This window comes from Pelophylax lessonae (assembly GCF_965119305.1).
Source record: "Pelophylax lessonae genome assembly, chromosome: 2".
Classification (NCBI taxonomy): Eukaryota; Metazoa; Chordata; class Amphibia; order Anura; family Ranidae; genus Pelophylax; species Pelophylax lessonae.
Genome location: NC_138769.1, coordinates 320,811,381 through 320,825,685, shown reverse-complemented (window position 1 = coordinate 320,825,685; position 14,305 = coordinate 320,811,381). Strand labels below are relative to the sequence as shown.

General features: G+C 47.6%; 1 protein-coding gene across 1 annotated transcript in view; it reads left to right on the top strand.

Annotated features, from left to right (window-relative positions):
- Positions 1-8,403: 8,403 nt before the first annotated feature.
- SLC9A1 (solute carrier family 9 member A1) overlaps positions 8,404-14,305 on the top strand; it is a 155,437-nt gene continuing 149,535 nt past the window's right edge. Inside the window, exon 1 of the mRNA XM_082248060.1 lies at positions 8,404-8,993. Within this exon, the coding sequence (XP_082104186.1) occupies positions 8,702-8,993 (292 nt within the window). The 5' untranslated portion in view covers positions 8,404-8,701. The remainder of the gene's footprint in view (positions 8,994-14,305) is intronic.

Here is a 14,305-nt window from a genome sequence, read left to right as displayed (position 1 = left end):
TATTGTTTTTTTTTAAATTGTTGGTCTTTTTTTGTTTATATTGCAAAAACATAAAAAAACCCAGTGCTGATCAAACACCACCAAAAGCAAGCTCTATTTGTGTAAAAAAATTATATAAATTTAACTTGCATGACCGAACAATTGCTAGTTAAAGTAGCACAGCTCTGAATAGCAAAAAATGTCCTGGTCGTGAAGGGAGTAAAACCTTGAGGAGGTCAACTTGTTAAAGTGCCGCTAAACCCACATCATACAAAATACAAAAAACTATCAATAATGGTGTATTACATGCTGTTCATACTCACTATTAGATATGTTTTCTGTATTCTGCAGAAAAACCTGGTTGATCCTGCTGCTCTCTATGTCTACCTTCTGTTCATGTCCTCAATTTAGTTAGGGATTTTGCAACTATAGTGGCAACTCTGCACATGCTCAGTTTTCAGTGAGTTTCTATGCTGAGCATTTCCTCCCTGTCACATCTGAGCACCCATGTAACTATAGAGTCACACATGTAGGCGTATACACAGTGGTAAATGACTGCCCACTCCCTCCCTCCTTGTCCATGCCCACTAAGCAGCTTAACCCAATGGGAACAGGATATTACATGTAGATTAATGGAGGCTTCACCTCTGTCTTATTCTAAGAAATCCGCCCACAACATGTTGTTGCCATAAATAATAAAGATTAGATTTAAATATAAATTTGTATGAAAATTTAAAACAGTTTATTGATATTAATTATTTTTACTCTGTATTCCAAAGGCTGTTTTTTTTTTTTTTTGAACAGGACTAGAAGCTCCTCCTGCTTATGTTTCCCTGCAGACAGGCTGGGGAAGAGCTGGGTCATATGACAGCAGTATAGCCATTAGAAAAAACATACTTTTTCTAATTAAAATAATTACAGTGCCATCATCCACATCCAGAAATAGGAGGGGCAATGTAAATTAAAGTGTGTGTTTAGTATCACTTTAAGTAAACCATGGCTCTTCTTTTTTTTTCACACAAGCTGGGGGGAGGGGGCATGCGGAACAAAGGGAGCCCCCCTATAACCGGCCGATACTCAGGCCGTGTGTACCAAGCTTTCAACTGATTGGTTGCCCAAGCATATATCTACAAGATAGAAGTCCATGTTGGTGTCCTGCAAGTGCTGGTTGATCTCTGGATCCCAATGCCTCAAACAAACTTCACAATGCAACAGTCCTCCTCCACAGTAGTTACAGCATCTCCTTTCCCGATGTGGCCCATCTGAAGACCCCATACACAGCCTTCACCCATTTTTATTCTACTGGTGGATGGGCTAAATCAAAAAAGCCTGGGAACCATAGCACACACATTAACTCTTTTTTCCCCTTAGCCTGGGCCAATCACTAAAACCATACTCCTGTAGGTAACCCGCCTAAAAGTCAACATGCCGGAGTGGTAATTTGTGCCATGTCTATGGTATGTGTATACCTCTCCATCTGCCTTTGCAGCCTAATGAGGGGTGGTAAAAGCGGAACTAAAAGTGTTTTTTACCTCAGCATTTCATATTCCTGATATGCAGGGCTGGCCCAAGACATTGTGCTGCCTGGGTCCGAGAATGAAATGCTGCCCCCCCCCCAAAAAAAAAAAGAATTCACGCCCCCAAGAGGCCCCCACATTCTATAGGACTATGAAAGCAGTCAGAGGGGTGTGCGTGTGTACGGAGTGACAGCAGGAGCAGGACAGAGCAGTAGACACTGGGCAGATGAGTGCACCAGGCTTTCTACTGTCTATAGTGCCACAGTGCCCTCCAGGGCTGTGGGCATGGTACAGAAGAACGCAGGGTGGCGGACATGGTACAGGAGAATGTGGGGCTGCAGGCATGGTACAGGAGAATGCGGGGCTACGGGCATGGTACAGGAGAATGCAGGGTTGTGGGCCTGGTACAGGAGAATGCAAGGCTGCATGCATGGTACAGGAGAATGCGGGCTGTGGGCATGGTAAAGGAGAATGCAGGGCTACGGGCATGGTACAGGAGAATGCAAGGCTGTGGGCATGGTACAGGAGAATGCGGGGCTGTGGGCATGGTACAGGAGAATGCGGGGCTGTGGGCATGGTACAGGAGAATGTGGGGCTGCGGGCATGGTACAGGAGAATGCAGGGCTGTGGGCATGGTACAGGAGAATGTGGGGCTGTGGGCATGGTACAGGAGAATGCGGGGCTACGGGCATGGTACAGGAGAATGCAGGGCTGCGGGCCTGGTACAGGAGAATGCAAGGCTGCGGGCATGGTACAGGAGAATGCAAGGCTGCGGGCATGGTACAGGAGAATGCGGGGCTGCGGGCATGGTAAAGTAGAATGCAGGGCTATGGGCATGGTACAGGAGAATGCAGGGCTGCGGGCCTGGTACAGGAGAATGCAAGGCTGCGAGCCTGGTACAGGAGAATGCAAGGCTGCGGGCATGGTACAGGAGAATGTGGGGCTGCGGGCATGGTACAGGAGAAAGCGGGGCTGTGGGCATGGTACAGGAGAATTCGGGGCTGCAGGCATGGTACAGGAGAATGCGGGGCTGCGGGAATGGTGCAGGAGAATGCGGCGCTGCGGGCATGGTGCAGGAGAATGCGGGGCTGCGGGCATGGTGCATGAGAATGCAGGGCTGTGGGCATGGTGCATGAGAATGCAGGGCTGTGGGCATGGTGCAGGAGAATGCGGGGCTGCGGACATGATACATGAGAATGCGGGGCTGCGGGCATGGTACAGGAGAATGCAGGGTCTGCAGGCATGGTGCAGGAGAATGCAGGGTCTGCGGGCATGGTACAGGAGAATGCAGGGCTGCGGGCATAGTACAGGAGAATTCAGGGTCTGCGGGCATAGTACAGGAGAATGCAGGGTCTGCGGGCATAGTACAGGAGAATGCAGGGTCTGCAGGCATGGTGCAGGAGAATGCAGGGTCTGCAGGCATGGTACATGAGAATGCAGGGCTGTGGGCATGGTGCATGAGAATGCAGGGCTGTGGGCATGGTGCATGAGAATGCAGGGCTGTGGGCATGGTGCATGAGAATGGAGGGCTGTGGGCATGGTGCATGAGAATGGAGGGCTGTGGGCATGGTGCAGGAGACGGACATGGTACAAAAGAATGCGGGGCTGTGGGCATACTACAGGAGATGCAGTGCTGTGGGCATGTACCATGCCCGCAGCACTGCATCTTCTGTAGTATGCCTGCAGCCCCCGCATAATGGCAGGTAGTGTGCAGTCTCACTTACCTTTTCCTAAAGGGCGCCTCAGGATTTAAAAATGGCGCCACACGTCAACACGTCCGCGGCCGGCCTGACATGCACACTGCGCATGCGCCGCCTCTCGGGAAAGCTAATACATGTTCGGCTATTCCCGGAAATAGCCGAACGTTTACGGGCTTTGCCGAGCGGCGGTGGCGTTGCATGCGCAGTGTGCATGTCGGGCCAGCCGCGGACCTTTTTTTTTTTTTTTGCGATAGGAGAAGAAGAGAAGAGGCGGCCGGGGGCTGCCCCTCTCTAAGTGCCGCCTGGGACCCATGGTCCCACCGGGACCCATGATAGGGCCGGCCCTGCTGATATGTGCCTACTGTACCATGTTCGTTTATGAGAAAGTATCCTGTTCTCTTTGTATTGTTTCCTTTGTGTGAAATCCCTGGTGTTCCTGCCAGTTCCTCTGCTTTCCTATTTCAAACTGACCACACTAGACAAAGAAGCACATCCTTCCCATCGTGGTCAGTTCTCTAGCTGTGCTGGAAACTAAGCCTGCTCTCTACCAATAGTCAGACTTGTCCTGACACACCCTCTCTGCACAGCTATTCACTGGGGTGATTATTGTGCTGCTGCTTCTTCTCTCCCAGCTTCTATGCAACTAAGAGCAGAGGGAATGTGATTACATATGAATAAGGGAAAAAAGGTGTTTATAATTTTTTGCCTTTCATTTTAATTTTAACCTCTTCTAGACCACCCCACGCAGATATACTGCAGCAGGGCGGCCCTCCTGTGCAAAATCACGCACCTGTACGTGGTTTAGTGCACTGGGTCTGGGGCGTGCGCACAGGGGCGGGCTGGGCGGGGAGGCAAGGTGGAAATTTCCCCCCAGGCTGCCCTAAATTATATTCAAAATGGCTGGCAGCCGCTGCTCACTGACATTTTTTTTGTGAAGGAAGGAAGTCGGGGCCGAGGCACGGGCATGATGGCCGCCAACTAACTGTAGGCAGAGGGGGGCCCATGGCTGGCCCTACGAAGAGTCCCGCTGGGCTGCCTCAGAGGGGAATAGGTGGGGGGTGAGCGCCACTCGATTACACAGAGCGGGGGATATCTCTCTTACCCGGCGGCTGCTGTCATATGAAGTCCTGCCTCCTGGACCGGCTCCTATGATAGACAGCACACTGGTGCTGTCTATCATAGGAGCCAGTCCAGGAGGCAGGACTTCATATGACAGCAGCCATGCTGGCTAAGCGGGAGATCCCCCGCTCTGTGTAATCCAGTGGCTCTCCTCTCTCTGCATTGCAGGCTGCATTGGATGGACACTGATCAGTTTGCATTGGATTGGCACTAACCAGGCTGCATTGGATGGGCACTGGTGAGGCTGCATTGGATGGGCACTGGTGAGGCTGCATTGGATGGGCACTAATTAGGTTGCATTGGATGGGCGCTGGTGAGGCTGCATTGGATGGGCACTAGGCAGGCTGCATTGGATGGGCATTGGGGAGGATGCATTGGATGCACTCTGATAAGGCTGCAATGACCGGCACTAATCAGGCTGCATTGATGGGCACTGATGAGGATGCATTGATGGACACTGATGGGGCTGCACTGATGGGCGCTGGTGAAGCTGCATTGATGGGCAGTGATCAGGCTGCATTGATGGGCAGTGATCAGGCTGCATTGATGGGCACTGATCAGGCTGCATTGATAAGCACTGGTGAGGCTGCATTGATGGGCACTGGTGAGGCTGCATTGATGGGCACTGGTGAGGCTGCATTGATGGACACTGGTGAGGCTGCATTGATGGGCACTGATCAGGCTGCATTGATAAGCACTGGTGAGGCTGCATTGATGGGCACTGATCAGGATGCATTGATGGGCACTGATCAGGCAGCATCCATAGGAACTGATCAGGCTGCATTGATGGGCAATGATCAGGTTGCCTTAATGGACACTGGTGAGGCTGCATTGATAGGCACTGATGGGGCTGAGCTGATGGGCACTGATGAGTCTGCATTGATGGGCACTGATCAGGCTGCACTTACGAGCACTGGTGAGGCTGCATTGATGGGCACTGATCAGGCTGCACTTACGAGCACTGGTGAGGCTGCATTGATGGGCACTGATCAGGCTGCATTGATGGGCACTGATCAGTCTGTACTGATGGGCACTGAAGGGGCTGAGCTGATGTGCACGGATGAGGCACCATTGATGGGCACTGGTGAAGCTGCATTGATGGGCACTGATCATGTTGCATTGATGGGCACTGGTGAGGCTGCATTGATAGGCACTGTTGAGGCTGCATTGATGGCAGTAATCAGGCTGCATTGATGGGCACTAAGCAGGAAAACAAATCGGTCTTCCTCCAGTTAAAGCACCCCTCACCCACAGTTGGAAAGCACTCCCTAGGAGCACTTTAAACCCTTTGATCACCCTTGATGTTAACCCCTTTGCTGCCAATGTCATTATAACAAATACAGTACATATTTTTAGCACTGATTGCTGTATTGGTGTCACTGGTCCAAAAAAAGTGTCAGTGTCCGATTTGTCAGCCGCAATGTGGTAGTCTTGGTATAAGTCGCTGATCGCCGCCATTACTAGTAAAAAAAAAAAAAAATTAGACGTACATCTCAAGGATCAAAACATTCAGGGGTATGGGAAATAATTACGTCCACACACACCTACACAGGTTGAACTGGATGGACTATTGTCTTTATTCAACCTCAACTACTATGCAACTATGTATGTAAAAAATAAATAAAAGTTACATAAAAATATCCCATAGTTTGTAGACGCGGTAACTTTTGCGCAAACCAATCAAAATACACTTATTAGGATTTTTTTTACCAAAAATATGTAGCAGAATACATATTGGCCTAAATTGATGACAAAATGTGATTTATTACATTTTTTTTTTTTTTTTATTGGGAATGTTTTATAGCAGAAAGTAAAAAATATATATATTTTTTTTCAAAATTGTCGCTCTTTTGTTTATAGCGCAAAAAATAAAAAATGCAGGGGTGATCAAATACCACCAAAAGAAAGCTCTATCTGTGGGAAAAATTTTATCTGGGTACAGCTTCGCACGAATGCGCAATTGTCAGTTAAAGTAACACAGGGGGTAAAACCTTAAGCTGAAGTGGTTAAACTGAATGGGTTGTTTTACAAGGTGATTGTTTACAATTGAACCGTCAGTTAGGCTACATTCACACCTGAGCGTAGCGTTTTCACGCGTTTTTACCACGATTTACAGGCGTTTTTACGGGCCTTTTTTTGTGCAGGCATTTTTAGATTGAATAGAGACCAATGGAAAACGCCTGTAATCTGCCCAAAAAGAAGCTCATGTACTTTGAGCGTTGGGCGTTTTGCTCACAGCATCAAAACGCTCAGATGTGAACAGGGGCCATTGAAATGAATAGGATTTGTCTTGTTGGGCGTTTTGAGAGCTGATCCTAGAGCAGAAAAACTCCCCAAAAACGCCCCAAAACGCCTACATGTGAACGTAGCCTTAAGATGGATACAAACTAGGGATCGATCGATTATCAGCAAAGCTGATATATCGAGGGCCAATATTTACTACTTTCCCCGATATATCGGAATCGGCCCTGGAGGTTACCGATATTGCGGGAAAGTACATGTACCGGAGTGATGCCTGCAGCTAGAGGCATCACCCCGGTACCGGCGTCCATAGCCGACGGTCGGCTGTCTTGTAATGACAACCGATGCGGGTGAGAAGCTGCTCAGCTGTCATTACAAGGAGCGGGAGGGGACACCCCCCCCCCTCCCGTCGCCTTCCGCAGCTCGTTCACCAATCTGCGCGGCCGCCGAAGACGCGATCAAAGCCGCATTAACTTCATGTAAAAACACGGAAGTGATGTCATGGCATCACTTCCGGGTACTGTCTGGCGCCAGATTCAAAAAAATGCGAGCATTCAAAACAGCCAAACTTGCCGTTTTGAATGCTTTTAACCACTTAAGCCCCGGAAGATTTTACCCCCTTCCTGACCAGGGCCTATTTTGCGATTCGGCACTGCGTGATTTTAACGGACAATTGCGCGGTCGTGCGACGCTGTACCCAAACGAATTTGACATCCTTTTTTTCCCACAAACAGAGCTTTCTTTTGGTGGTATTTGATCACCTGTGCGATTTTTTGATCATGCGCTATAAACAAAAAAAGAGCGTAAATTTTGCAAAAATAACAATATTTTTCACATTTTTTTATATGAAATTCTCCCCAAATAAAAATGTAAAAATCAAAATTTTTTAACATTTTAGGCCAATTTGTTTTCTGCTACATATGTTTGGTAAACAAAAAAAAAAAAAAAAAAAATCGCAAAAAGTGTATTTTGATTGGTTTGCGCAAAAGTTATTGCGTTTACTAACTAACGGAAGATCGCGAGTGCCGCCGGGCACACGCGCGGGGGGTCCGTGAGCGAGTGGGAGCGCGCCTCCGGCGGCGTGTGCTCGCTCCCTAGAGCCTCACAGGCTAGCGACGTAGCCCCACCTCGCTTTGCCTGTGAGGGGCTGACCGCCGCAGTAAATAGTCGTGCGGCGGTCGGCAAGCGGTTAAGTGCAAAGGAGGGGTTTAGGGTCTTTTAGACCCCCATATCCCTCCACAAGTGTACCTGTCAAGTAAAAAAAATATATATATTTTTTAAATGTCCGAAAATATCGGTATCAATCCCGATATGCATTGGCCAAACTATCAGTATCGGCAACAAAAAAACGATATCGGTCAATCACTAATACACACTATACAATATCATTATATGCTACACCATATAATATGAGGTCAAACCTAAACACTTTCAATTTGTAGGTAATCAGGCAGGCCCCTGCACTACATATAAAGGTAAATCTAAAGGAAATCTGACAACAAAAGTTGTGTATCCAGCTTTACCCGTCTCTATGAGAAGTAGACCTAATCAATGACGCCATAACGCTCAGATGCTACAAATAGTTTGTTCGGTTCCAGCTCCACACCAGCAGAGGTCGCCCTTCCAACTGGCTTTCCCCCAGGCGCCCCTCCCGAGCTCTTGAGCTGGCCGAGCTTCCTCTCGCTATCAGCAGCCAGTCAGAGGAGGAGGAGGCTGGTCGCTCGTAGAGGGAAGGCGGTGCCTGGGATGAGAGGCTTCACACGAAGCCGGGGTGGTCCTGAGCACTGTGAGCAGACATATGATAGAGAGCCGGTGTAGTCCGGTGTCCTAGGTGGTGGATAGAGAAGTTTTCCGTCACATGCCTCATTACAGAGCTGGAAGAGGACAGACTGAGAGTCATACCCCGGAAGACCTGCTCCTTCTCCTATGATAGCAGCCTGTGTCCAGGAAATAGCATGTACCCTGAGCAGCCCATTGATTGGAGCGTTCCGTGTATGTTCCTGCTGGGACAGTGTATATGAGTGAGGTGAAGGGGAAGCAGTATGTGCTGGGTGCAGGATCCTTTAGCTGTGTCTGTATATATGGACACTGTATGAGAGCACATTATAGTCTCTGCTGTTTATAGGAAACCCCTCATAGCTCACCATGAAGATGAGGATCTTCCCCAACTTCAGATGGGCACTGATTGCCATCTTCCTCCTGGCACTGCTGCTACTGGTTCCTGTTGCTGCCTCTGATGTCAATCCAGACTCTCACCCCCCAGGCATCACCCCTTATGATGAAGGAGTCGTCCCGGATCCCCACCATACTGCTGGCAATGACACTTCTAAACCCAAACGTAGAAAACACTTCCCTGTGCTTGACCTGGACTACAATCATATCCGTGATCCCTTCGAGATCGCCTTGTGGATTCTTCTGGCTTGTCTGATGAAGCTGGGTGAGTGACAGGCAGTGCCTGGTACTGACATCTATTGCTGTCCTAACATTGTATGACATTCAGGCTATGCATGTACCCTACAGTATCCTGTGCATTGTTTACATGCTGTGGTTATAGTCATGAATGATTGTACCCCTCAACGAGTAAAGCTTGCCATACACTGTACAATCTCTATTAGATCTACCAACCTTGGTCAGGGGTCACCACACTGTGGTCCCCTGGAGCACTATTCCTTACACTGAAATAAGGCACGAATCCTCCCACTGACCCCATAGATGGGGAACTATTCCTCCCACTGACCCTCAAAGATGTGGAACTATTCCTCCCACTGACCCTCAAAGATGTGGAACTATTCCTCCCACTGACCCTCAAAGATGTGGAACTATTCCTCCCACTGACCCCATAGATGGGGAACTATTCCTCCCACTGACCCCATAGATGGGGAACTATTCCTCCCACTGACCCCATAGATGGGGAACTATTCCTCCCACTGACCCCATAGATGGGGAACTATTCCTCCCACTGACCCCATAGATGGGGAACTATTCCTCCCACTGACCCCATAGATGGGGAACTATTCCTCCCACTGACCCCATAGATGGGGAACTATTCCTCCCACTGACCCTCAAAGATGGGGAACTATTCCTCCCACTGACCCTCAAAGATGGGGAACTATTCCTCCCACTGACCCTCAAAGATGGGGAACTATTCCTCCCACTGACCCTCAAAGATGGGAAACTATTCCTCCCACTGACCCCATAGATGGGGAACTATTCCTCCCACTGACCCCATAGATGGGGCACTATTCCTCCCACTGACCCCATAGATGGGGCACTATTCCTCCCACTGACCCCATAGATGGGGCACTATTCCTCCCACTGACCCCATAGATGGGGCACTATTCCTCCCACTGACCCCATAGATGGGGAACTATTCCTCCCACTGACCCCATAGATGGGGAACTATTCCTCCCACTGACCCCATAGATGGGGAACTATTCCTCCCACTGACCCCATAGATGGGGAACTATTCCTCCCACTGACCCCATAGATGGGGAACTATTCCTCCCACTGACCCCATAGATGGGGAACTATTCCTCCCACTGACCCCATAGATGGGGAACTATTCCTCCCACTGACCCCATAGATGGGGAACTATTCCTCCCACTGACCCCATAGATGGGGAACTATTCCTCCCACTCGCTGACGCCGGCGATGTAATTTTCTACTCCCACTGGCCTCAGTCTGGCCCCCTAAAGTTTGAAGGAAAGTTTTTGGGACCCCTGCTCTATGTAGTGCCAGGGCCTGCCTCTTTATTGCATACACATTAAATGGATAGTTTTAGGGTGGTCAGGGGTCACCACACTGTGGCCCTTTGCTTGCTTTTATTGAGCACCTGGAGCACTATTCCTTCCTGCTGACACTAAAGATGGGGAAGTAATCCTCCCACTGACACTAAAGATGGGGAAGTAATCCTCCCGCTGACACTAAAGATGGGGAAGTAATCCTCCCGCTGACACTAAAGATGGGGAAGTAATCCTCCCGCTGACACTAAAGATGGGGAAGTAATCCTCCCGCTGACACTAAAGATGGGGAAGTAATCCTCCCGCTGACACTAAAGATGGGGGAAGTAATCCTCCCGCTGACACTAAAGATGGGGAAGTAATCCTCCCGCTGACACTAAAGATGGGGAAGTAATCCTCCCGCTGACACTAAAGATGGGGAAGTAATCTTCCCGCTGACACTAAAGATGGGGAAGTAATCTTCCCGCTGACACTAAAGATGGGGAAGTAATCTTCCCGCTGACACTAAAGATGGGGAAGTAATCTTCCCGCTGACACTAAAGATGGGGAAGTAATCTTCCCGCTGACACTAAAGATGGGGAAGTAATCTTCCCGCTGACACTAAAGATGGGGAAGTAATCTTCCCGCTGACACTAAAGATGGGGAAGTAATCCTCCCGCTGACACTAAAGATGGGGAAGTAATCCTCCCGCTGACACTAAAGATGGGGAAGTAATCTTCCCGCTGACACTAAAGATGGGGAAGTAATCTTCCCGCTGACACTAAAGATGGGGAAGTAATCTTCCCGCTGACACTAAAGATGGGGAAGTAATCTTCCCGCTGACACTAAAGATGGGGAAGTAATCTTCCCGCTGACACTAAAGATGGGGAAGTAATCTTCCCGCTGACACTAAAGATGGGGAAGTAATCTTCCCGCTGACACTAAAGATGGGGAAGTAATCTTCCCGCTGACACCAAAGATGGGTCACTGTTTCTCTCGCTGAGGCCAGCGATGTCATTTTTTTTTTACTCCCACTGACCACCAAGCCTATGGCATTTTATTAATGCCAGGGCATTTTCTACTCCCACTGGCCTCAGTCTGGCCCCCTAAAGATTGAAGGAAAGTTTTTGGGACCCTTGCTCTATGTAGTGACAGGGCCTGCCTCTTTATTGGATACACATTAATTGGATAGTTTTAGGGTGGTCCTCATATTAGAGAGTTTTGGTAAATCTAAAGTTGCTTGTATGGTCATATTCTAATGTGCATGGTGGCCCTTTATGCCCTATCCACATCTGAACATTTTGTAGCTTGAAGTTCCAAAGCTCTCAACATCCAAAATCGCACATATTTAAATGGTAGCTGTTCACACCTGGGCGGCGTAGTGTAAAGCTGGGGAGACAGTCGAACCCCACTGAGTTTTTTTTTTTTTTTCTTTCAGTCAGTGGACTGAATGGGGGGGGAACCTCAGATTTCCTGCATCTGTTCCAAGTGATGTGGATGCAGGGATCGCCCCCACTGCGCAATGGGGATCCCCCCTCCCTTCTTGCTGATCGAATGGGGGCTTTCCAGCAGGATCGCATAACAGAAGCCAACGATCAGCTCCTGTTGAACAGGCAGGACTATACACAGATCGAAATTCAGCAGGTTCCTACTGAACTGGCCAGAGTTGTGAGTACCCAAGCTTGTAGCTTGAAAAGGTATATTGGCTTCTTATGGGCTACAGGCTTCAATGGATTTTGACCCCCCAATAGACTTCAAAAGGAACATCTGGAAAATGTGCAATTTTGTTGTTTTTTTACCTTGTGACTAGTTTTGCATTGGCTAAATAGAATCTAAAAAGATGCTCAGTCAAAAACACCTGCAAAAAAAACACTTCAGCTCCTGTACAAACTTTAAAATTTGTTTTTTTTAAAAAAACCTGTGAAAAAAAGTGATCAAAGATGCTGAAGTGTTATTACCGCCTAAATGTATCTATAAATGTGTAGATCAAAGCAGCCTTTGTTAATAGTACAAGGTGTAGTCAAATGTCTGACACCATATACTTGATTTACAAATGTTCTGACTAATAATGGTTTCCAAAGCAATAGATATTTTGATTGACACACAACTAGTCTCCCTAGATATAATTGCATGTTACCACTGGTGCCATAATTATATCTACTGTAGTCTGATCTCTACAACACTCCACCTTGGGTTACTACATAAATGTGCAAATAAAGGGTCAACCCGTCTATGCAACACAAGGTTTTGGGTGGACTGAAGCAGTTAGCCTTCTGTTGCTAAATTGCTTGTAGATTTGGTTAGCTGGATTCTCTTACCACATATGTTTAGTTTTAAAGCTGATGAGAATATATAACTTTTTTTATTGAAACCTGTTGCAAATACTCCCACCCCCCATGACCATATGCGTCAATGGTTCTCCCCCCCTCAGCCGCTGTAAAGGCCCGTACACACGTGCAGATTGTCGGCCGAAAAGATTCGGCCGACGACTGATCGGCCGATTTTCAGCTTGTTAGTATGATGCTTCCGACAGCCAACAGCGCACTTTCGGCCGAACAGAATCTGTCGTGCAAGCATTAAAATTTTTGTATGCCGACACCAGAACGGCCGATTGTTCGCCAGTCAGTACAGAATTCGGCCGACAGACAGCAGATTTGCAAGACTGGGCATGCTCAGAAAAGAAAAAACACAGGGAAAGCTAACCATCACATGACATCACTTCTGCAGTCGGCTGTTGTTGGCCGACAAAATTCGTGTGCAGTCTTTTGCACTTTTCAACAGACACGACAGCCCGGGGACAAAAGACGGCCGATCGTTCATATTCATAAAATAATGTGGAAAATCATCAATCAAAGCTAGGCATCACAAAGTGCAAAGTCCATGTGCAGCAACAGAGAAACAAAAAGTCCATATAGCATTGGTGTCACTAAGTATAGCAGAGACTTGATAATGGTGCAGAATAAGCCTTCACCTCCACACTTCACCCAGTGATCAAGTAAGGTACTCCTTACCGGAAATATATGACCCCTTGATTATAGGGGGTCACATAGACATGTAATCCACTCAGTATACGATCCTCAGCTCCACAGTACATATTTCTATGTCAAGCCTTTTAGAGTACAGCTCGGATCTCGTGGCGGACATAAATAGAGCAGAAAGAGACTCTCATGGTGTAGTAAGTCTAAACATATCGCTTTTATTTTAAAAGGTTTACACTTACTAGAATCTCCATACATCAATCGCTTTATCACAAGTAAGCAGCGGGATGATGAGCACTGCCGAACGCCAGTGCTCCTCCAACACGGAAGTGGCTACGGTCTCACGTTCCCGACGCACGTTTCGTCAGTACGAGCTGACGTCATCAGGGGATCAGGGGATTTTGTTTGCTGCTCACAGTAAGGAAGAAATTCCTTATAAAGTCACAATAAGATACATAGGATTTATATTTTATTTATCTATACACTTACCAATTAATTTTCTCACAATATCACGGTATTAACCATTTGCGCAGTTTCTTTTGGTTTTCACCAAAAACCTTTTTTTACTTAAACTTGTAGCTCTGTTTAGACTATAGGTGCGGTGCTCAGCGCACTCATGGTTCATTGATACTTCTGCAGCTGAAAGCCTGAGCTACAGAGGTATGGGCAGAGAGCTTGAGGAAGTGTTTGAACTTTGTAGGCTCCTGTTAAAAAAAATAAAATAAATAAATAAATGCACATTTTTGTTTCCCTGCAAAATATGTGCATTTATTTATTTTTTTAAAGGTGAACTTCGCTTTTAAAGAAGAATTTTAGATATAGCATTTTGTACATGGTTACATTGGTCCAGCTTTAAAAAATGTAAATATGCATATACAATGCCTGTGGGATCCCTCCAGGACAGGGGTCTCTAAAGAAAGGTCCAGTTTATTGTCCTTCAGACTTTAGGGGGCCTGGACTGTGGCCAGTGGGGGTAAAAAATGTCCCAGCATCAGTGGGGGTAAATAATCTCCCATTGTTGTCTTTAGTGGGAGGAATAGTGGCCCACTGCT